The sequence below is a fragment of the Neomonachus schauinslandi genome, chromosome 5 (genome assembly GCF_002201575.2).
Source record: "Neomonachus schauinslandi chromosome 5, ASM220157v2, whole genome shotgun sequence".
In the NCBI taxonomy this organism is placed as follows: domain Eukaryota; kingdom Metazoa; phylum Chordata; class Mammalia; order Carnivora; family Phocidae; genus Neomonachus; species Neomonachus schauinslandi.
Window position 1 is genome coordinate 167,646,258 of NC_058407.1, and position 21,033 is coordinate 167,667,290.

Consider the following 21,033-nt stretch of genomic DNA (forward strand, 5'->3'; position numbering starts at 1 on the left):
AGGGTTTTCTTATGTTCTCCACCCGAGTCCTCTGTCAGATACACAGAAGTTGCAGACACCTGCCGTGCCGTGGCTCGCCTCTCAGTTCCTTAATAGTGCCATTTTGAACGGAGACGGCCACACTTCAGCGTTCGGACTTGTCACTTTATTCAGACCGGCCGCACTGCACACATCCCGAAGATTTGCCATTCAGAGAGAGGTCTGGTTTTGGCGCCTTGCTGTCTTAAGCCTGAGGGTCCCTGGCCAGGCTCACTGGGCATCTTTATTTTTTATTTTTTCTTATTTTTTAAGGATTTATTTATTTTAGAGAGAGTGAGAGAGCACGAGCGGGAGGGAGAGAGAGAATGTCCAGCAGATTCCACATGGCACGTGGAGCCCGACGCGGGGCTCGATCCCACGACCCTGAGATCACGACCTGAGTCCAAACCGAGTCCGACGCTCAGCTGACTGCACCACCCAGGTGCCCCTCACTGGGCTTCTTTAGATGACCCTGCAGGCCTGGGCAAGGAAGAAGAGAAGGGAAAGGACCGGAAATGGAACGGGGGGCAGGCGGCCAGCAGCAGGGAGGTGGAGGGTGGGCCGGCAGTGGTGCTGCTCTCGGGAGGACAAGGTGCAGGGTTCTAGAAGGTGCTACGGCCCCAGGGAACAGGTCACAGTGGCCCCAGTGCGGGGACGGGAAGGGGGGCTTGGGAACGGAGCAGGGGTCTGTGGGGTGAGGCAGTGGATGGGAGCATTGGGCCGGAGGCCACGGTGGGACACAATCCTGAGGGCCATCCCGGAGGAAGTGGTGTACAGATCGGTGCGTCCGAGTATGGCGTGTGGAAGGGAGTGGCAGGCAAGGCTGGGGACAGCTTCTGAAGGGACTTGTGTGCCCTGGTCTGTGGCCTTGGGAGCCTGCGGGGACTGGAGGTGAGACAGGGCCATCGGGACCCTTGGCTGGATGGTGAGGGACGGGAGTAACGTCCTTGACCCTTCTTTGCTCACATGGATCTGGGGGCTGGAGGGCCTGCCTCTGGCAGCGGTGGCGTCTCAAGAGGCTTTGGACTGGCTGCAGAGGACGTGGGGAGGCTGAGCCGGAGGGGAGCTCAGAGTCCTGCCCCCGGGCCACGCGCATTCCATGCCTACCGGGTACTTTTGTCTTTCAGGACTTCCTCCGTCAAAGACAGCAGCTTTGTGGAAAAGATGAAGAAGACGGTGAGTGTTCTCCATGTCTGTGCCCTTCCCCGGGGGGTCGTGGCCCTGGTGGACGAGGGAGGGAGGCCAGCTCCGCTGGACAGGAGGGGAGAGCGGGCGCGAACATTCTCGGCTAACCAAAGCCCGAAGTTGCTCTGCCCTGCCCAGAAGGCTTACCCTCTCTTTCGGATGTTTACTTCTTGAACCAACTGCACTGTAAGACTAGCCCCTCCCTCCGACTTGGGGGGCTCTCCCTTGTCCTTCCTCCCGGTCCAGGCCCCGGGCTGGAGCAGATAGAAACCTCACACAGCTGTGGCCAGAGCCCAGCTGTGGTTTTCTCTGGTTTTGTTGAAGTATTTCATTTTATGGGAAAGTACTACATTCAAACACTTAAAATCCCAAACAAACTCTCCTGTCCCTGCCACTCATCACCATTGTTCTTAGCCTTTTGTGGATCCTTCTAGGGCTCCTCTATGCCACCAAAAAACCCCCAGATCCTTATTTTACATCTTTTCAGAACACAAAAAGTGGCAATTACACACATGTCATAAACCATGCTTTTATGTACCTGTTTTTTTTGTTTTTTGTTTTAACTTATTGATGTGTGTCAGAGCTCCTTCCATAGCAATTCCAAGACCCCTCCCTCCTTTACTGTAGCTGCCTAGTGATTTCATTCTGTGACCGTGAATACGATCCTTTGTTTTTGCTCCGCCCTGTCGGCTGGGGGTGGGGTGGGGGAGGTGGCGTCGGACTATTTCTAACCTTTAGCTCTTATAAACGATGCTGCTGGGACCCTGGAGACCAGTGTCCACATCTGCAAATACAGTAAAATCCCAGAAGTGGAATTGTTGGATCCAAAGGTGTGTGCATTTGTAATTGTGATAGAAGCTGCCAGATTCCCACCCCCCGCAACGCCCGCCCGCCCCGGGGTCACACCAGTGCACCCTCGTTAGCTGTGTGTGGGCAAACCTGTTGCCCCACAGCCTTGCCAGGAGAGTTTATCATCCAAGTTTGGAGGTTTGCCAGTTTTCTAGGTTAAAAAAAGCTGTCTCCAATTTGCATTTTTCTTGTGAATGGGTTTCAGCAGATTCTTGTGTGTTATGCTTATGTTTTCTCGTCAAATCTTTTGCCCATTCTTCTGTCGGGATTGATCCTTCTCGAGGAATTCCTTAAAATGATGGAGAGTAACCCCTTGTTTGTGACACAAGTTACAAATATTTTCCCAGTTAAAAGTTTGTGTTTTGACCTGGTTCATGTGCACGCGTGTGTGTGTGTTGCCGTGTAAAGTTATTCAGTGAGGGCACTTTATTCCTCCTGTGACTTCTGGACTTTCAGTTATTTGCAATTTGAGTCATTAAGGCTAAAGAGAAAAGAATCCTTGCACATTTTCTTTTCAGTGCTTTCTAACTTTCTCATTCATAATTAAAATTCAGTCTGTTGGGAATTTATCCTGCTGTACGATACGAGGCATGGATCCACTGCTAAGCTCCATGCAATTGCGCCCGTCTTTTCCCCACTGGTTTTATCAAATATATGATTCCCACATGTATTTGGGCCTTTTTCTAGATTTTCCTGTCACAGTACTTTGATCTGGCTGTCTGTGGACAGTATCCTACTGTTTCAGTTACTGAGGTTTTACAAAGTTGCTTTAATTTCCATATTGCTAGGCCCCGCCCCCAACCCCACCCCAGCTCTTACTTTCCTGGCCGTTATTTTATATATATTTGTCTGGGGTAACGGCTTTAGTGAGATACAGTTTACATTGCATACAGATCACCCTTTTAAAGTATACACTTCAGTACTTTGAATGTATTCCCAGAATTGCACCAACCACCCCACCACCGTCCATTCTAGAACATTCAGTACCCCAAAAAGCCACCCTGTACCCATTAGCAGCCATTCCCCACTCCCTAACCCACACCCCCCTCAGCCCGAAGCAACCGTTCATCCACTTCCTGGGCCCCTTAGAGAGTTGCCTGTTGGGGACCTTTCCTATAAACGGAATCATTCCGTGTGTGGCCTTTCATGTCTGGCACCTTTCACTGAGCTTCGTGGCTTCGGGCTCCATTTCGTGGCATGTGCCGGCCCCGCTTTCCTTCTCATTGCCAAATCACATTCCAGCAGAGGGATTTATTTCTCCACACGACCTTGAGGATGAAGTTGTGGGGGTAAAAAGAGCTGTTCGGATGTTGCGCTGACTGGTGTTGGTTTCTGGATTGATGCGGGGAGAACAGATCTCTTGAACGTTGAGTCTTTGTGTGCAAACTCCGGGCCTCTTGTTTCGGTTGAATCCTTCATCAGGAGCTTCTTGCAGGTTCCTCGGAAGGGTTATCTCTAAGTACTTCATATGTTTTGATGCCACTGTAAACATTTAGGTACTATTTCATATTCTGTTTTGTCCCCTTAACCTGAAATCCTAAGACTTCCCTGTTTTGCTAGTTTTTGTAACGATTCTTTAAAAGAACCTTTGTAGATGATCTATAGGACATTCGGGAAATAGAAAACGTATGCGAACAATTTAAAGCAATTATAATCCATACATTTTTTTTTCCTTTGTACCCACACGTTAGGGCTCCGTGGAAAAACCAGACAGCAGTCTAGGGCTTGAGGGCACTGGAAACGTACCGCAGAGAGACCTCATGTTACATAAAGGGACCGGAAGGTGGACATGCCTGGCTTCCGCCTCCCAGCCTTCCACATCCAGTCAGCTGGGCCTAATTTGCTGCACCCCAAGCCGCAAGGGAGTCTGGGGAATAGAGGTCTGGCTTCTCAACAGCTGCGGGAGAGGCCACAGGAAGAGGCGGGTGGAGTGAAGAGCGTGGGAGCCCGTCCACTGGGTACCTTTCCTATCGTCTGGATTTTTATAAAGAATATTCTGTAATCACAGTTCTCCATGTGGAGACTATTGGTCTGCTTCTTGCTAGTCTCTTCCCCTTGTGCATTTGTGTATAAACAAAACGCATAGAGGTACACATGATGTGGGTCTAGAACAAAATGGGAGTATACTGTACATACCTGTTTGGTCACCTTTTTTTTTTTAACTGAACATTATATTGTGTTTTTTTCCCGTGTCATTTAATAATCTGTCCAAAGTGTGATCTCGAGCAGCTGCGTGTCTGGGTGGCCTTGGTCACTGTCCATCACAGTAGCTGTGGCAGCGAGAGGGTTGCCCCAGAGGGACTTAGGAGGACTGGAGGCAGGAAGGGAGAGGGTCCCCTTGAGGGACCCCACCTGCCTAGCCTGCCCTGCGGTCACCTGGAGTCTCAGGTGAAGCCTGTGGCTCTTGGTCCCTCACTGACCCCGCGTGTCTTGCTTTCTCTAGGGCAGGAACATCATCGTGTTCTACGGCTCCCAGACGGGGACGGCGGAGGAGTTTGCCAACCGCTTGTCCAAGGACGCCCACCGCTACGGGATGCGGGGCATGGCTGCAGACCCCGAGGAGTATGACTTGGTGAGCACTCCCCGCACCTTGGCCCTTCCAGTAGCGACGAAGGCGTCCAGAGCATGGAGACGTGCAAGGGACTGAGCCAGCCGAAGGGACGGACAGTCATGGGCATCTCCTGTCGCTGGTCCGGGTCACCGGGTGGCCCCGGGCGTGCGGGTGTGAGCTCCCGGCGCCGTGCATGTCCAGCCTCCCCTGCCCCGCACGCCATAGGCTTGCCCGGGCTGGCCGGTGCAGGGAGACGGGACTCAAGCACCTAGTGGATCGGGTCTCAGCAGTCCAGGAAGGAAGTGTTTCTCGTTTCTCCCTTGCGCCCCCAAACCGTAGCGGCAGGGGAGGCAGCCCGGGCAGCCCGGGATGGGCACCGCACGGAGCCCTGCAGCTAGGCTGTGAAACGAGGCTTTATTAAAAAGCTCGTGTATTAACTGGAACAGGAACAGGGCCGGAGGGAAGGGCCCAGGGAGCCTGAGAATTGGGGATTAAGGTCCCCTGTTGGGAGCTGCAGGATGCCCCTGTCCCCCATCAGCTCCCCTCAGGTCACCCCAGGCCTGTCTGCCGGACTTAGTGCTCACGTCCTGCTTTCCACTGCCCCCAGCCTCTCCTGCAGGGGGCGCAGGGGAGGCTCGCCTTGCTCATTGGCCTCCTGTCATTGGCTGTTTGTCCTTTCCTGAGCATGGCGATGGAAACTTCCAGCCATCTGCTTGCCTGTTTATGGGGGGGGGGGGGTAGGAGAGCTAATGCCAGCCAGGTCGCCGGCCCCAGGGAGGGGAAGAGGCTGGCCAGGAACAGGTGGTCCTGGGAGAAGTCCGGAGTTGCCGTCCTGCTCCTCCCCGGATGGGGTCCTTGTGGGTCATAGCCCAGGCCCGACCTGTACGCGGCCCAACGTCCTTTAGTCTCGGGGACCAGCACCACCACCCCTCTGGCTGTAGATCTCTGTGTTAGGTTGGTCAACAGTTGGTAAGGAATTTGCAAGAGCCCAGGCTCCGCCGTGCTCCTGGGACTTTGTGGGACGAAGAGGCTCTCCCCCAGGGGCCCAGGTTCTGAGTGCCAGCTGGGGGCTCAGCACCCAGGCCCTCACCCGTGTTCATCTGAGCCTGCCGTTTCCTCCCCTCGGGAAATACACCCCCCTCCACTCCAAACTGCAGATGTCTAACTGTCCCACGCACCGGTTCAGCCCCTTCCGTGCAGGCCTCCCTGACTGCGCGGTGCCCTGTCCTGAAGGAATCCCCAGCTGACCCGGAGCCTGTGGGACGCCCCTGCTTGGCAGCTGCCCCAGGCAGGGCCTGGGCCCACCTGTCTGCATCCCATCAGGCACAGACCTGACGTGGCTCAGTCGGGGTTGCTGGGCCCGGGCCCCGCTCTTGTGTCCCCAGGCCGACCTGGGCAGCCTGCCGGACATCGAGAACTCCCTGGCCGTGTTCTGCATGGCCACCTATGGTGAGGGGGACCCCACGGACAACGCCCAGGACTTCTACGACTGGCTCCAGGAGACCAACTTGGACCTCACTGGAGTCAAGTATGCGGTGAGTCACCCCATCTTCTCTGCAGTGGCTTTCCCTGCCTGTGGCACCTCTCCCGGGCCTCTGGACCCCCGTGTCCAAGGGGAAAGCCTCCCTCCCGTTGCCACCTCACTCTGATCGGCCAGGGCGCTTCCAGCTGGGGGGCCTGGCGGGGAGGCCAGGGGGGAGGCTGCTCTGGGGACAGCCCTCTCTTCTGGCCGGGGCCCCGTGCTGAGCGTCTCCTCCCCTGTCCCTGGCCCCACTTTGCTTCCCCGGGGGCACGGGCTGCGGGAGCTGACAGGCGAGAAAGGTGAAGCAGGCTGGCCCCGATTTGGCTGGGCCAGGAGCGCTGGGTAGGGACGGTGAGTTGCCCCTGCTGCTCACCCAGGGGTGAGGCTTACAGGCTGCAGGTCACCAAAACCCAGCCACTTCCGGGGGCCAAGGTGGCCTACCTCACTGTGCCGTGCATCTGGCAGCCGTGGAGGCCCGAGCGTGCATGCGGTGTGGCCGGCTCTGGGGAAACCCACCCCTGACCCTGACCAGGACTCAGACCCGCCCCTCTGCCTGCACAGGTGTTTGGTCTTGGGAACAAGACCTATGAGCACTTCAATGCCATGGGCAAGTACGTGGACAAGCGGCTGGAGCAGCTCGGCGCCCAGCGGATCTTTGAGCTGGGGATGGGCGATGACGATGGGAAGTGAGTGCCCCCCCACCCACCCAGCCCCGGAGCCCACGGGGGTTAGGGCCGACTGTGGCACGCGAGGGGAGGGGAGCACAAAGCCACGTGTCAGCGAGTCTCCTGCCAGGCACACCCCGAGGCAAGGGAAGGCAGTCCCCACCCCCCACCTGCACCCCCTTCTTTGTCTCACCCCCTCCTCTCGGCTGTCCCGGCCCCGGGGTTTGCACAAACCCTCCAAATGCTGCCCGGCGCTGTGGGTTACATCCCTGAGGCCCTCAGGCTCCCCGGGGCTGGGCTCATTCCCTCGTGTCGCCAGCCTGGAGGAGGACTTCCTGACGTGGCGTGAGCAGTTTTGGCCGGCCGTGTGCGAGCACTTTGGGGTGGAAGCCACCGGAGAGGAGTGCAGGTGAGTGTGTGCCCGCAGGCTGGGCGGGGAGCGAGCGCCCCCCAAGGGTGGGAGAGCTGGCCTGCAGGGGCCCCAGCGGGGACCCCACGAGAAGCTGGTAGAAGCTGAGTCCCAGAGCGCGAGGCTGGGTCCAGGCACTCGGGCTCTGCTGGGCAGTGGGGGCTTTCCCTACCTTCTCACGGGATGGCCTCGAAGCCGGCAGCTCGCCAGGCCCCCCCACCCCTCCTTCTTGTCGGCTCCCTCTCCTTCCCACCGTCTCCAGACCCTCCCCGCGGCGGGGTGGCAGGCGTGGTCTCAGTCCCTGTCCCTGAGGCAGCCTCCCTCCTCCCGGGCCCCTCCCCGCCTCACCCTGTCTCCCCTTCCAGCATTCGCCAGTATGGGCTGGTGGTCCACCCAGACATAGACCCGGCCAAGGTGTACGTGGGAGAGGTGGGCCGTCTGAAGAGCTATGAGAACCAGAAACCGTGAGTAGAGGGCGCGCGTGGGGTCCCGGGGCCCACTGAGCAGCCAGCAGTCCTGTGTCCCCTCCTCATCTCCACCCTCGTCCCGGAGCGGGCAGGGGTGGGGGCACCCATGATTTCCTCCCCACCACCCAGGAGGGCATAAGGCCCAGAGCAGAGAGGCGGAGGCCGCCCCCCGGGCCCTCCCAGTGGTCCCTCAGGCCAGGGCACCGCACCTGGCAGACTGGCACTGGGTCCGTTAGCGCTTCCTTTGACCTTTTGCCCTGTAAAGATCCTGGGGCCGGGAGGCCCAGATCCGTGCCTGGACCAGGACAGCGTGAGTCTGGCTGAACTCTGGCAGAAGGGCTCACTTTCCTTAAAACCCACCTCGGTATTTGGACTTTTTTGTCCAAAAACAGTATTCCTCTCTCGGGCCCCTGACTCCCCTTACCCCTGGGTGCCACCCGGACCCCTAGAGCCGCCCAGGAAAAGTCCCCCCGTTATCCCCAGAATTTAAGACCAGCGACTGTGCAGAGTAAAACTGCTGGTGCACGGTCCAGGGCATGTGGGGTGAAGGAGCTCTGCTCCAGTCACTGGGGGGCCGGGCACCCTCGGTCTTGGGGAGCCATCTTCAAGGGGCCTGGTCCTCCTGCGCACTCAGCCCACAAACAGGTAGTATGTGGAGGGTCTCCCCGGGTTTTAGTGGCCAGCCTCTGTTTCCTTATTTGTAAATAGGGAACTGATAACCTAGTTCTGTCCAGTCTGGGGGGTTGTTGGGGGACCTGCCTTGGATCGGGCTGGGAGAACCTTTCACATATTTGGAGAGCCTTCCTGGGGCCCTTGGAGGCCAGCTCTAAGGTTCCCTGTGTTCTGTGAAACCTGAGGGGTCCCCTGGGGGCAGGGAAATTCAGACTGAAGTCCCAGCCAATCACTGCACTGCTCTCTTCCCCACCCAGCCCCTTCGATGCCAAGAATCCCTTCTTGGCTGCTGTCACTGCCAACCGGAAGCTGAACCAGGGAACGGAGCGCCACTTCATGCACCTGGAATTAGACATCTCAGACTCCAAACTCAGGTGCCGGCAGCCGCTCCCTCCCCCAGCCCACTCAGGGCCTCTGGGCCGCCTTCCCTGACCGCCAACCCCTCCTGAGCCTCACGTTCCCCTCAACCCCCACCCCCAGGTATGAATCTGGGGACCATGTGGCCATTTACCCAGCCAATGACTCTACCCTGGTCAGCCAGCTCGGTGAGATCCTGGGTGCCGACCTGGACGTCGTCATGTCCCTGAACAATCTCGATGGTGAGTCCCCTGGATTCGGGGGACCCCCCCCCCGCCACCCCAGGCCAGGCCTGAGCCCCCACAGTTCCAGGTGCTGGAGCAGACCTGCTGGTCAGCGGCCACTGAGCCCAGGCCCTCGTCCTCCTCTCTCCCCGCAGAGGAGTCCAACAAGAAGCACCCCTTCCCCTGCCCCACCTCCTACCGCACGGCCCTCACCTACTACCTGGACATCACGAACCCGCCTCGCACCAACGTGCTCTACGAGCTGGCCCAGCACGCCTCCGAGCCCTCGGAGCAGGAGCAGCTGCGCAGGATGGCCTCCTCCTCGGGGGAGGGCAAGGTAGGCCCGGCCCCGGCCCTCCCCTTCCGCACGCACCCCGGTGTCCCCGGCCCCGCCCCCCACACCTCACCCTGCTACCGGCCTCCGCAGGAGCTGTACCTGAGCTGGGTGGTGGAGGCCCGGAGGCACATCCTGGCCATCCTGCAGGACTACCCGTCCCTGCGGCCGCCCATCGACCACCTGTGCGAGCTGCTGCCCCGGCTCCAGGCCCGCTACTACTCCATCGCCTCGTCCTCCAAGGTGCGCGGCCGGCCTCGGGGGCCGGGGACGGGGATGGGCCGGCGGCAAGGGGCCTCGGGCGTGCGCTCACCCCTGCCCCGCCCCCGCCAGGTCCACCCCAACTCCGTGCACATCTGTGCCGTGGCCGTGGAGTACGAAACCAAGTCCGGCCGCGTCAACAAGGGTGTGGCCACCAGCTGGCTGCGGGCCAAGGAGCCCGCGGGGGAGAATGGCCGCCGGGCCCTGGTGCCCATGTTCGTGCGCAAGTCCCAGTTCCGCCTGCCCTTCAAGGCCACCACGCCGGTCATCCTGGTGGGCCCCGGCACCGGGGTGGCCCCATTCATCGGCTTCATCCAGGAGCGGGCCTGGCTGCGGCAGCAGGGTGAGCACGTGGGCCCGGGGCGGGGTCCCGCGGGGTCGGGCGTGCCTCCCCTGCCCCTCCTCCCCTTGCCCAGCACGGCCTCACCCCTGCCCTGCCACCAGGCAAGGAGGTGGGGGAGACGCTGCTCTACTATGGCTGCCGCCGCTCCGACGAGGACTACCTGTACCGTGAGGAGCTGGCCAGGTTCCGCCAGGATGGCTCCCTCACCCAGCTCAACGTGGCCGTCTCCCGGGAGCAGCCCCACAAGGTGAGACCTCGGGCCGCCCCTCGGGGCCGGGGTGCTGGAACTCGGGGCTGGGGTGGGGGGGGGGCCTCCTCACAGTGGCCCCCCCCCCCCGCCCCCAGGTCTACGTGCAGCACTTACTGAAGAGGGACAAGGAATACCTGTGGCAGCTGATCCACGAGGGCGGCGCCCACATCTACGTCTGCGGGTGAGCGAGGGCAGAGCAGGGGGAGGGACAAGGCCCACCCGCCCGCGGGGACCCCCTCGCCCAGCGCCCCCTCCTTCCTGCCCCAGGGACGCTCGGAACATGGCGAGGGACGTGCAGAACACCTTCTACGACATCGTGGCCGACGGGGGGGCCATGGAGCACGCCCAGGCCGTGGACTACATCAAGAAGCTGATGACCAAGGGCCGCTACTCCCTGGATGTGTGGAGCTAGGGGCCGCCCGGCCTGCCTCTGCCCTTCGGGCCCCTGCAGACTCGCTTCCCCATGTAATCACTTCCCTCGCTCCCTTCTGCCAGTGTCCTGGGTAGTTTCTGTGCGGCCTTGCCCCCGGGAGGCAGGCCCAGGGACAGAGACTGGTCCGGGCCCCAGGCGCACACCGGCCCCAAGTCAAGAGTGTGTATTTTGTAAACCCCTCAGGCCCTTGGGGGCTGTACAGAAGGGGCTCTTAGCTGAGCTGGGCCCCAACCCCCTCCACATTATTTTCAATGACTGTAAATAATTTTAAATGATCTCTGATCCTTGGAATAAAGTTCTGTTTTCGGTATTTCCTATTGCTTGGGTATATCCGGGGTCTCCCCCTGGGCCTCCTTAACTCAGAGCCCCAAGAGGCTGTGTGGGGGTGGCGCCGAGGCCCGCGCCTGACCCTTTGGAGAGCACACACCTCAAGCCACCTCTCTGTCACTCTTCCTTTATTCAGGCTGCTGGCCCCCAGCTCCCTGCAGGCCCGGAGCTCAGGCCCAGTCCTCTCCAGCGTCGCCTTCGGGGCCCACAGAGCCCACAAAACTCCAGGGAGAGCAGAAGGGACCCTCCCAGATGAGGGAAGCCCCCTACCCTCTCAAAGGGGACAGAAGCCCCTGCCAGGCCAGAGGGGCCATAGGGAGCTGGGTGGCCATGGCGGGCAGGCCCAGACTCATTCTTTCTTGCTCCCATGTCTTTGACTGTGGAATTTCTGGTGCACAACCCGCAGGGTGGTGAAGAAGTTGCCAAGGAATAGGAGGAGGAAGGGGAAGCCACACATGAGCACCTGGGGGGAGAAGCGGGGTCAGGACTGGGCCGGGTGCTGGCCCTCGCAGTGTCCTTCCTCCTCCCCGGGTCCCCGGGCTCACCTGCCACTCCTTGCACTCGGGGTCCCGGGCCAGGCTGAACAAGGTCAGCGCGTTAAAAAGCTGCCAGAACTGGGGGCGGATAGAGGGTTTCAAACAGAAGCCAGTCCCCACGAGGGCCCACAGCCAGAACCGGGATGCCTGGCCAGACACACCGGGGGGCAGAGACAACTTACGTGTCCAAAGAAAAGAAAGGGCAGCAGGAAGGTGAGGCCCCGCCACATCCAGGACTGGAAACCCTCTGCAGGGAGGGGGGGGGGGGGGGGGGGGCACGGTCTCTCAGCCCCACATAGTTGGGAAAGGACGGGCCCTTCCCAGCCCCCGTTCAGGATTCCCGAGAGAGGAGGCCGTGCCCGGCTCACCCACAGTGAGGTCCATGGTGTGCCTCTCGCCCAAGGCCCGCAGGCGGTATAGACAGCCGCTTTGGTAGTAATACTGCAGGAACTGCACGAAGCCTGGGGGTGGGGGACAGCGGAACTGGGCTGGAGCTCACGGTCCTTGGCACCCCCTCCCCGTGGGGGGGGCCCCCGAGCAGAGCAGGGCCCTCTGAGACACTCACTCTGGTACATGGAGAAGGACAAGAACTGGTTCCGGAACTTCTGGTACATGAGGCCGTCAGGCCTAAGGCAGAAAGCAGCGGGAAGGGGAGGGAGCTCAGGGACACCCTCTCTCTCTGCCCCGTGCTCCCCTGCACCCCCCACCCCCAGGCCCTGGGAGCCAAGTCTGGCCACTCACCATGTCAGCATGACTCCCGACAAGAAGGTGGACACGTAATGATGGAAAACCCACCAGCCTTTGATCCTGTATCGGGAAGCCACGGTCACTCCTGTCCCCTCGGCCCCGAGGATCGATGCACGGGGACGGGGAGCCAGGCTGCGGTGGGAGGAAGCCAGTACCCCGATCCCGGGCCTGCTCCTCCGGGACCCACGGCCCCCCGCCCCCCTGGGTCGCTCCAGTGCCCCACCCCGCCCCGGGAGCCCACCGGGAGCCGTTGTTGATGAGAATGCTCTCTCGGATGGTCAGCGTGCAGTAGTACCAGACCAGCAGGAAGTTGAAGGCGGCGTCCGTCACCCTGCGGGGGGCACAGAGGACGTGGGTGCCGGCGCCCACACGGAGCGGGGCGCGGCCCCGGGCAGCAGGACACCCACCTGGAGTTGAGGAGGAAGCGGCAGCTGAAGGAGATGAGGATGAGGATGATGGTGAGGTAGAGCTTGAACTTCTCATACTCGTCCTTGTAGGCAAACCTGGGTGGGCACACACTCGTGGCACAGGCTGGGGTGCCGGCAGGGCCCACCCTCGCCTCGGCCCGGAGGGAGGCTCCTGCTCCGGACGTGCTTCCGCAGGCGGCTCAGGGCCGGCACCCCGGGGGGCTGAGCCCGGGAAGCGGGGGCAGAACAGAAAGGACCCGGGAGGGTGGAGAGCAGGGTTGGGACCCAGCCCACGACAGTGAATTACTTAGCCTGCTTGCTCAGGAGTGTCACGTTGACATTGCCCAGAACCAGGCTCAGGTACAACCTAGGGGAGGGGGACACCAGGTAAAGAGAGGCCCCCAGGGAGAGGAAAGCCAGTGGCACAGAGCCGGGGACCCCCCGGCTTCCCACGGCAGCGGCTTAGGGTTCTGACCCGGAGGGTGCTGCACACCAGCTCCACAGGAAGGAAACACTGGGGTGCAGCCTTTCTGCCTGCTCCCGGGTAAACCAACATCCCCTCCCTCGCCTCCCCCCTCCCAGGGTCCCCCCCCTTAGGGCCTCCAGGGTATCCCGTGGGAGCCATGCCCACAGCTCCTATTGTCCCTGTGGGCCTTGGGCAGGACTCAGTGCCTGTGTGCATGCCCACCCCGTCACCTACCCCCCTCCCCGGGTTCCCGCTACCTCCAAGAACCTTCAGCCCTGAGTCTGCCGCAGCACCCCACACCATGGCCACACCAGGGCCCCCTCCCAGCCAGGAAGGGCTCCCTCAGCTCAGAAACTGCTCGCACTCTGACTCCAAGTGCCCAGCCTCCCAAGCCGGTTTCAACAGGTGGACCCTGGCCCTCACTGAGGCTTCCAGGCCCCCGACCCCAGTCTCCTTTCCCAAGCCAGTTGAGTCCCCAGGCCCCCCTTCCACGACAGCCCCTTTCTTGTCAACCCCACCACCCCCAGCCTCTTGCCACCATCACTCCCACCGACGGAGCCTGTCTGACCCTTCTCTGCCAGACGAACCCCAAGAGGTGACCAAGTCCCATGTGTGCAGGACGCAGCACACCCACACACGAGCTCCTGCTCACGCTCGGGCCGTTGGGCACAGGCTCAGAGTGGTTAAGGGACTTGCCCCAGGCCGCGAAGACACGCTGGGGTGCAGCGGGCACTTGGACTGGGCCTCTCAGCATCGCCACCAGCTCCCTACGCCATCCCTGCAGAGGCCCTGTCAAACCCTCCCTCCTGGCTGACATCTCCGGGGGGCCCCCTCCTCACCGGCTCTAAACACCCTCCCATCGCAAGTGAGAAGGGCCCACGCCGCGCCCCGCCCTTCCCACTTCCCCAATGGTTTCCCTTTGCTGGGTCTGTGCTCCAAGGGCCCGCGCTCTCGGCAGGGAGACGTGCTCCAGTCTTCCCTGGGTACCAAGTAACACGGACCCCTGAGCACAAGCCTCCCCCCGCCCCCACGCGCATGAGTTCCACTCGCTGGTTCCGCCTTCTGCTCCCAGCCAAGCTTTTGAAGAGCTGCCTACACTCGCCTGCCCCCCATTAGCCACCTCCACCTCCACCAACCTGCAGAGCGCTCCTCTCCCTGACTCCGGCAGACACCGCCCCTTCTGTATGGCTCCTGACCACCCCCACCACCGGGCTGTCTGGTCTGAGGCTATCAGCTGCTCCTTCCCCAACTCCGTGGCCCTCTGGGACATGCTCCTTCCCAGCCGTCTTGCTGCCCCAGGCCTCCGCTGGAGGATTTTTACTCACCCTAGGGTTGTGCCCTGGTCCCTGCCATCCCCCTCGGTGACCGTGGCTGGCCTAAGGGTCGCTCTGCCCAGCCTACTGGGCCTGAGGCCAGCTCCGAAGCCTGGCTTCGCCTCTGGTCTCATCACCACCCCCCACCCTGAGCTCTGGCCACACACGCCGTTTCCACCCTCCCGTGCCTGCCAGGCTCCCTCCTTGATCCTCTACGCTTTCCCTGATCTCCAAGCTGGGCGAGGAGCCCCTCACTGTGCTCCTCCATTCCCTGTCCTTCCGCCACAAAACACCCATCTCCGTGAGCTGTCACCATCGCTTGAGCTGTCCCCCCAGACTGAATGCTCAGCCCACAGTGGGTCCAGGCACCATCTGCTGGCCCAGTGACCAAGCAGAGGAGACCACGCTTCAGGCCACTCTCCCAGGGGCGTCTAGGAACTGAGCTTGGGGGACGGGGGGTCTCACCCATTCTTCTTGGGCAAATAGGCCTCCATATCGAAGAAGAGGCCCTGGCGCTCCTTGATCTGGTTCTCCAGCTCCTGGGCAGCCTCCTTGGCCCCCGACTGAAGGGAGGGTTTGCATCTGTAGGTGGGCCCACAGAAGCCAGAGTCAGAGAAGCCCCCCCACCCCCCGCCACCCCGTATCACACCTGACACCTGCGGGGCAGGAGGCGAACATGGCCCAGCAGGGGGAGAAGCCATGCCCTGGGACACTCAAGGGTGAGTGCCTGCTCTCCCCCCACCCCAGATCTGACCCCCAGCCCTAGGCCAGGGGGTATTGGAGGCTTGGGGGAATCAAGGACGGGGCGGGGGGGGTGGGTCCTAACTTCTTTAGGACAAGAGCCAGCTCCTGGAGGCGCTTCTTCTGCCGCGTGATGGCGCTGGTACAACCGTTCTGCAGCTTGGTCAGCTCCTCCAGCTTCAGGCGGTACAGCCGGTGGGTCTCCTGGGGCAGTGGGCGGGGGACCAGAGTGAGCCGGAGCCTGCTGGGAGGGGGGGCACGGCCCCCCCCCCCCCCCCGGGCTCTTTGGGAGGGTCTGAGCAGGAAAGGAGGCAGGCAGCCGAGGGACTCCCTGAGGTTGCCCTCTCCCCCAGGCAGGCCAGGAGATGGGGCTCCCCCTGTAAGCCCAGAAACAGCACCCTCGTCCCAGAAGCAGACTAGGTCCCAGAGACTTTGTTTCATCTCAGCCCACCTACTAGCTGGCCCCGCCCAGATCTGTGCCACCCTGAGTTCGGATTCCAGGCACAAGGGTCTACCTTCTGGACCAGTCAGGTGCCTTCAGGCAGCCACTCTGCTTCTCTGCGATCCTCCTGCCTACCCAGGCTGCTAGTGCAGAGGGAGCTGGGGTTGTCCAAGCAGCCTGCCGCTCTGGCCCTCCCAGCATCTGCCTCCCAGGTTAAAGGTCATCAGGCTTCAGCCCTTAGAATTCCTGCCTTTAAGACCAGTCCTTTTACCCCTCCCCCAGCACCTTTGGCCCAAAGCCTCCCAGAGCACTTTGCCCTGGTGGGTGAGTTTCCAGAAAAGCAGCCTGGAGACAACAAAGGGCAGTGTGAAGAAGGTCAGGAAGGGGTGGCCAGGCTGGGAAAGTAGGTCTGCCCTGCTCAGGACTGGCAGGGGCATGAGTGGCGGCAGCGTTAGCCTGGCCAGGGAGCGGCAAGGCTTCAGTGCAGACAGGAAGGGGCTGGAACCAGTCCAGGAGAGACAAAGGCATGACCGAATACACAGCTAGCCCAGGCTCTACCCTTTCCAGGTCTTGTTTCTCGTGCCTTAAAGGGGCCACCACACCCCTTCAAAACCCAACATGAGCCACATCTGTCTACCCCTACCACCCACTTTCTCCTGGTGGAGACCAGCAGCCTTCTCCCCTGCTGGCCTCCCCACAGAACGGCACAATGGTCCACACAAGCCAGATCCCCACGATTCCTCCCATGGCTCGCCAGTGGTATCAGAAAGGTTCCAAGCCCGTCCGGGCCCATGAGGTCCCTGCAGGGTCTGGCCCACCCACTTCTCCCCCCCCTCTCCTTCCAGCAGCCACATAACCCTGCCTTCGTGGGCGCTGTCCTTCAGCCTGGACGGGGCCCCGCCCCCATCCAGGCACTTCACCTAACCACCACTTCCCCTGGCTGGGCCGGGCCGCTCCCCTCGCCGCACTCAGCCCAGACCCCCTGCGCTGCCCTAGAGCCACGCCGGCGCCCACAGCATGTTTGCTGAGTGACTGACCCAAGGTTGGGCCCGGCCGGCTTTGACTCGGGACCACTCTCCTGGGAGAGGACGGGGTAGGGGTCGGGGCCTGAAGGAGGCCGCCCCCCCCCGCAGAAGGCCCCAGGTCCGCCATACTCAGTGGGTTTCCGCCAGGGTCGCAGCGGCCGCGCGGGCGAAGGGGGCTGCCGCCGGACACTCATTTGAGGCCGAGGGGAGGGTCCAGCCAGGACCACGGGCCTCGCCACCCTCCGGAGCGACGCCGGGGTCCCCGACCCTTGACCCGGAATCCCCCCACTGCTGACCCACGGCTGCCCGACCCTTGACCTCGAGCCAGAGACGTGGCTCAGGGTCAATGGGCCCCCGCACTGGCACTCACCTGGATGCTCTGGAAGTCCTCCTGCAGCTCCTCCCAGTCCCGCAGGCAGTCCCCCAGCGGGCCCGGGACCGGGGGATGCATGGCTGCCGGGGCCACGCACCGGACAAGCCGAGTCAAGGACCGCGCCGCAACCCCGGCCCGCCCGAGGGGCCTCCGCCGCCCCCGCCCCCGCCCGCTTCCGGGCTCGCGCCGCCGCCGCCACCAATGGGAAAAGGCCTGGAACGGCTAGCGCGCTAGCCCCGCCCCCCGCCTGAGCCAATCTGGGCCCGGGGCGGGGCCAAGCGCAGCAGGGGCGCTCTCCCCGCCACGCTCGGCGGGCCTGGGGCTGGCGCGGCGGTGGTTGCCGGCTCCGGGCTCGGCGGGTCGTGCCGACCGCGTGGTGTGGCCCACAGAGCTCTGGCCCGTCATGCAGGTAGTAAACCGAGGCCCACGGAGGTGACCCTTGCCTCGAACACTCTCGTCCTTGGGAAAGCTGCGCCTCTGCCCGGAGAGGATTCTGAGCCTCTTTTCTCGGCTGGATTTTTACAGCGGCCACCTTCCTACTGTCTCCCTGCCTCCAGGCTCACCGCTACTGTTCTTTCAGAGCCACCAGCCTGCGGTCCTAATGCACCAGCCTAATCCCCACCATGTCCCTGACGGAAACTTACCAGTGGCTCTGCCCTTCCCACCAGGTCCCTAACCCACAGAGCCATCGCTTGCAGCCTTCCCAATCTCTGTTCCAGCTCCTATCCTAACTGATCCCAAGCCTGCGCTGACCGGAAAGCCCTTATCCGTAGAGCAAAACCCCACTCCTTGAGGGCTTGAGCTTCCTTTGGGAGGAGGGGGAATCCACCCTCCTGCAGAGAGTCCTGGGAGGTGAGATGGCTTTCACCTCTCTGTCCCTCCCTGGCTGCACGCAGGTGGCAGGGAGTGTCTGCTGAGTGACATGGACATCCCAAATTCCCTGTCCATCTTCTGCCCTCTCCTGGCTGGTGCTGTGGGTGCAGCCAGCACTAGGAAGTACATTCTGAAGAAAATTCCCTTTAAGACCTGAGGAATTTCTAGAAACATGGGTGTAGTAGATAGGAGGGGTGGAAATCTGTCTTTGGGGAACCCAGCCAGGAGGAATGGGGAGCAAGGAAAGGAAATCTGAACAAGTCATCAACGGGCAGAGTGGTGGGAGTGCTGGGACCCGGGATGAGACAGGGTGTACTTGTGCCTGGAGCCTGGCACCTGGGCCAACGCTGGGCCTGGCAGATCTCCACCCACGGGGGCACTGTGACACCCTGTGCACCAACACAAGGCAGGGGGAACCCTGGGAGCTCCTCCAAGCCCGCCTCCAAAGGGTCCAGGTCATTGGGGGCATGTGAGATAGCTGCTCAGGAGCCAGATGCTCTTCCAGAGGCAGCCTCAGAAGAGCAGTGGGGGTGGGCCAGGAAAACCCAGGGATGGCGGCTCTCGCTGAGTCTGAGCAGAGTACGCCTGCTCTGGGGCGTGAACGAGGCGCCTGAGAAGAACCACTGCAAGAGGCTGACACAAGACTCCAGGCAGCAAAGGCCTTCTCTTTCCACACCAACCTGGTTACACAGCCTGGCCCACTACCCACAAGAGGCCCCCAAGCGAAGTTCTTCAGGACCCACAGCTGGACCACAGAGAAGATCAGTAGAGTGGATCCCAGATGTCTGTGACAGAGTCTCCGAGGATGACCTTCTCCCACTCCGACAGCTGAGCCACCAAGCCCCGATTGGGATGCACATTGTTTTTGCACTTCTTGACATAGGCCCAGGACTTCTGTCAATGCAAGGAGAGAAAGCAGACTTCAGGGTTGGACCGGGGCCAGCTCAGGAGGGACAGGAGGCACCTGCCCATGGGCCAGCAACATGGCTTAATGGCTAGACATAGAAACAGCAGCAGCCCAAGGTTAATACATCAGGGCAAGGAGTCATAGGAACTGGCTCTGTTCTGAGCAAGCTCCTCTGCTGCTAGATATGGAGACAGACATCATTCTTTTAGATGGCCCCTGTGAAGGTTCAGACAACATGGGTGAAAACTCCTGTGGGCAGGAGAGCACCATGCCCATGCCTGTCACACAATGCAACCTCAACAAAGGTTTGCGTTGTGAACAGAAAAATTCATGGAAAGGGGAAGAGAACTATGGGGGAAATTCTCCAAAGGGAAACTGAAGCCACTTTCTTTCAGGTGTCCACCTTAAAACGCAGGAGGGAAAAGGACAAGCTGGTCTCCGTCTGGATGGAGGACAGAGGAAAAAGGAAAAGGCCAAACTAGGAAGAGAAGAAATGCATCCCAACCTAATAAAGACCATATATGACAAGCCCACGAGTAACATCATACTCAGTGGTGAAAGACTGAAAGCTTTTCCTCTAAGATCAGGAACAAGAGAAGGATGCTAACTTTCATCACTTCTATTCAACATCGTACTAAAAGTCCTAACCGGAACAAAAAAGGGAGGGAGGGAGGGAAGGAGGAAGGAGGGAAGGAGGAAGGAGGAAGGAAAGGAAAGGAAAGGAAAGGAAAAGGAAAAGGAAAGGAGGGAAAAGAAAGAGGCATCCAAACTGGAGAAGTAAAATTACCTCTGTTTGCAGATGACATGGTTTCATGTGTCGAAAACCTTAAAGATTATACCAAAAAATATGTCAGAATAAATGAATTTAGCAATGTTGCCACATTACAAAATCAACACTCAAAATCAGTTGCATATCTATACACTAACGATGAACAATCTGAAAAGTAAATTAAGAACACAATTCCATTTACAATAGCATCAATACTTAGGAATAAACTTAACCAAGGAGGTAAAAGACCTGTACCCTGAAAATTATGAAACATGGCTGAAAGAAACTTAAAAAGAAACAAATAAATGGAAAGACAACCTATGCACATGGATAGGAAGACTTGATACTGTTAGGATGTCAGTACTACTCAAAGTATCTATAGATTTAATGCCATCTCTACCAAATCCCAACAGCATTTCTTGCAGAAATTGAAAAACCAATCCTAAAATTCATATGGAATCTCAAGGGACCCCCAAATAGACAAAACAATCTTGAAAAAAGAGAACAGCACTGGAATTCTCATACTTCCTGATTTCAAATCTCTGAAGTTATTATAAAACTATAGTGATCAAAAAGTGTGGTATTGGCATAAAGACAGACATTCAGGAGAGACAGCCCAGAAATAAGCCCTTGCATATATGGCCAAATGGCTTCAACAAGAGTGTCAAAAACCATTCAAAGGAGAAAGGACAGTCTTTTCAACAAATGGTGCTGGGAAAACTGGATATCCATATGCAAAAGAGTCAAGCTGGACCCCTACCTCACACCATGTACAAAATAAACTCAAAATGATTGAAAACCTAAATGTGAGAGCTTAAACTATAAAAATCCTAGATGAAAACATAGGAGAAATGCTTCATAACATTGGATTTGGCAATGATTTCTCTGATAAGACACCAAAAGCACCAGTGATTAAAAAATGGACAAATGGACTACGTCAAAGTAACAAACTTCTATGCATCAAAAGACACGATCAACAGAGTGAAAAGGCAGCCACAGAATGGGAGGAAACATTCCAAAAATTATATATCTGATTTATATCCAGGTGTTAATATGAAGAATATAGAAAGAGCTCCTAAAACTCAACAATAATAACAACAAAAACCCAAACAACCCAATTAAAAAACAGGCAAAGAACTTGAATAGACATTTCTCCAAAGGATAAATGAATGATCAATAAGCACATGAAAAGATTTGCTCAACATCACTAATCATTAGGGAAATGCAAACCAAAACTACAATGAGATACCACCTCACACCCACTAAGATAATTATATTTAAAAAAAAACCAAAACAGAACACAACAAGCATTGGCAAGGATGTAGAGAAACTTGAACCCTTCTGCACTGTTAGTGGGAATGTAAAATGGTGCAGCCTCTATGGAAAAACAGTATGGAGATTCCTCAAAAAATTAAAAATAGAGATACCATATAATCCAGCAATTCCGCTTCTGGGTATCTACCCGAAAGAACTGAAAGCAGGGTCTTGAAGAGATTTTATACACCCATATTTGTACCCCATTATTCACAATACCTAAAACATGGAGGCAACCCAAGTGTCCATCAAT

The 21,033-nt window shown here is 59.1% G+C and overlaps 3 protein-coding genes across 5 annotated transcripts in view; 1 reads left to right on the forward strand and 2 right to left on the reverse strand.

Annotated features, from left to right (window-relative positions):
* The window catches only part of LOC110589943 (NADPH--cytochrome P450 reductase), a 60,594-nt gene extending 49,744 nt beyond the window's left edge, over window positions 1–10,850 (forward strand). For both annotated transcript variants that reach the window (XM_021700608.1, XM_021700609.1), the window contains exons 3-16: window positions 1,146–1,194; window positions 4,496–4,624; window positions 5,989–6,138; window positions 6,687–6,811; window positions 7,110–7,199; window positions 7,565–7,663; window positions 8,596–8,712; window positions 8,819–8,937; window positions 9,075–9,256; window positions 9,347–9,496; window positions 9,587–9,857; window positions 9,959–10,104; window positions 10,203–10,288; window positions 10,375–10,850. In XM_021700608.1, the coding sequence (XP_021556283.1) occupies window positions 1,146–1,194; window positions 4,496–4,624; window positions 5,989–6,138; window positions 6,687–6,811; window positions 7,110–7,199; window positions 7,565–7,663; window positions 8,596–8,712; window positions 8,819–8,937; window positions 9,075–9,256; window positions 9,347–9,496; window positions 9,587–9,857; window positions 9,959–10,104; window positions 10,203–10,288; window positions 10,375–10,519 (1,858 nt within the window). In that variant the 3' untranslated portion in view covers window positions 10,520–10,850. The remainder of the gene's footprint in view (window positions 1–1,145; window positions 1,195–4,495; window positions 4,625–5,988; window positions 6,139–6,686; window positions 6,812–7,109; window positions 7,200–7,564; window positions 7,664–8,595; window positions 8,713–8,818; window positions 8,938–9,074; window positions 9,257–9,346; window positions 9,497–9,586; window positions 9,858–9,958; window positions 10,105–10,202; window positions 10,289–10,374) is intronic.
* Window positions 374–17,090, reverse strand: TMEM120A (transmembrane protein 120A). Of its 2 annotated transcripts, XM_021700611.2 has the most exons (13): window positions 16,915–17,090; window positions 15,163–15,281; window positions 14,802–14,918; window positions 12,865–12,924; window positions 12,558–12,653; window positions 12,392–12,481; window positions 12,145–12,210; window positions 11,969–12,030; window positions 11,772–11,864; window positions 11,586–11,650; window positions 11,413–11,481; window positions 1,126–1,169; window positions 374–498 (listed from the first exon to the last, which is right to left on the reverse strand). In XM_021700611.2, exons 1-13 carry the CDS (start codon window positions 16,993–16,995, stop codon window positions 468–470), a joined length of 993 nt encoding a protein of 330 aa, XP_021556286.1. In that variant the 5' UTR covers window positions 16,996–17,090; the 3' UTR covers window positions 374–467. The 2 variants fall into 2 exon arrangements, with proteins under 2 accessions (XP_021556286.1, XP_021556285.1); XM_021700610.2 differs by lacking the exons at window positions 374–498; window positions 1,126–1,169 and adding an exon at window positions 11,123–11,330.
* Window positions 17,091–18,347: 1,257 nt separating this feature from the next.
* STYXL1 (serine/threonine/tyrosine interacting like 1) overlaps window positions 18,348–21,033 on the reverse strand; it is a 62,890-nt gene continuing 60,204 nt past the window's right edge. The window contains exon 10 of the mRNA XM_021700588.1: window positions 18,348–18,684. Within this exon, the coding sequence (XP_021556263.1) occupies window positions 18,553–18,684 (132 nt within the window). The 3' untranslated portion in view covers window positions 18,348–18,552. The remainder of the gene's footprint in view (window positions 18,685–21,033) is intronic.

Excerpts from the sequence above, each read along its gene's own strand:
- TMEM120A (XM_021700610.2), bottom strand. The coding sequence starts at position 16,995 with ATGCATCCCCCGGTCCCGGGCCCGCTGGGGGACTGCCTGCGGGACTGG. Across the intron at positions 12,031-12,144 it reads TCGGGAGTCATGCTGACATG|GCCTGACGGCCTCATGTACC; the intron begins GTGAGTGGCCAG and ends TTTCTGCCTTAG. Across the intron at positions 11,865-11,968 it reads GTCCTTCTCCATGTACCAGA|GCTTCGTGCAGTTCCTGCAG; the intron begins GTGAGTGTCTCA and ends CCCCACCCCCAG.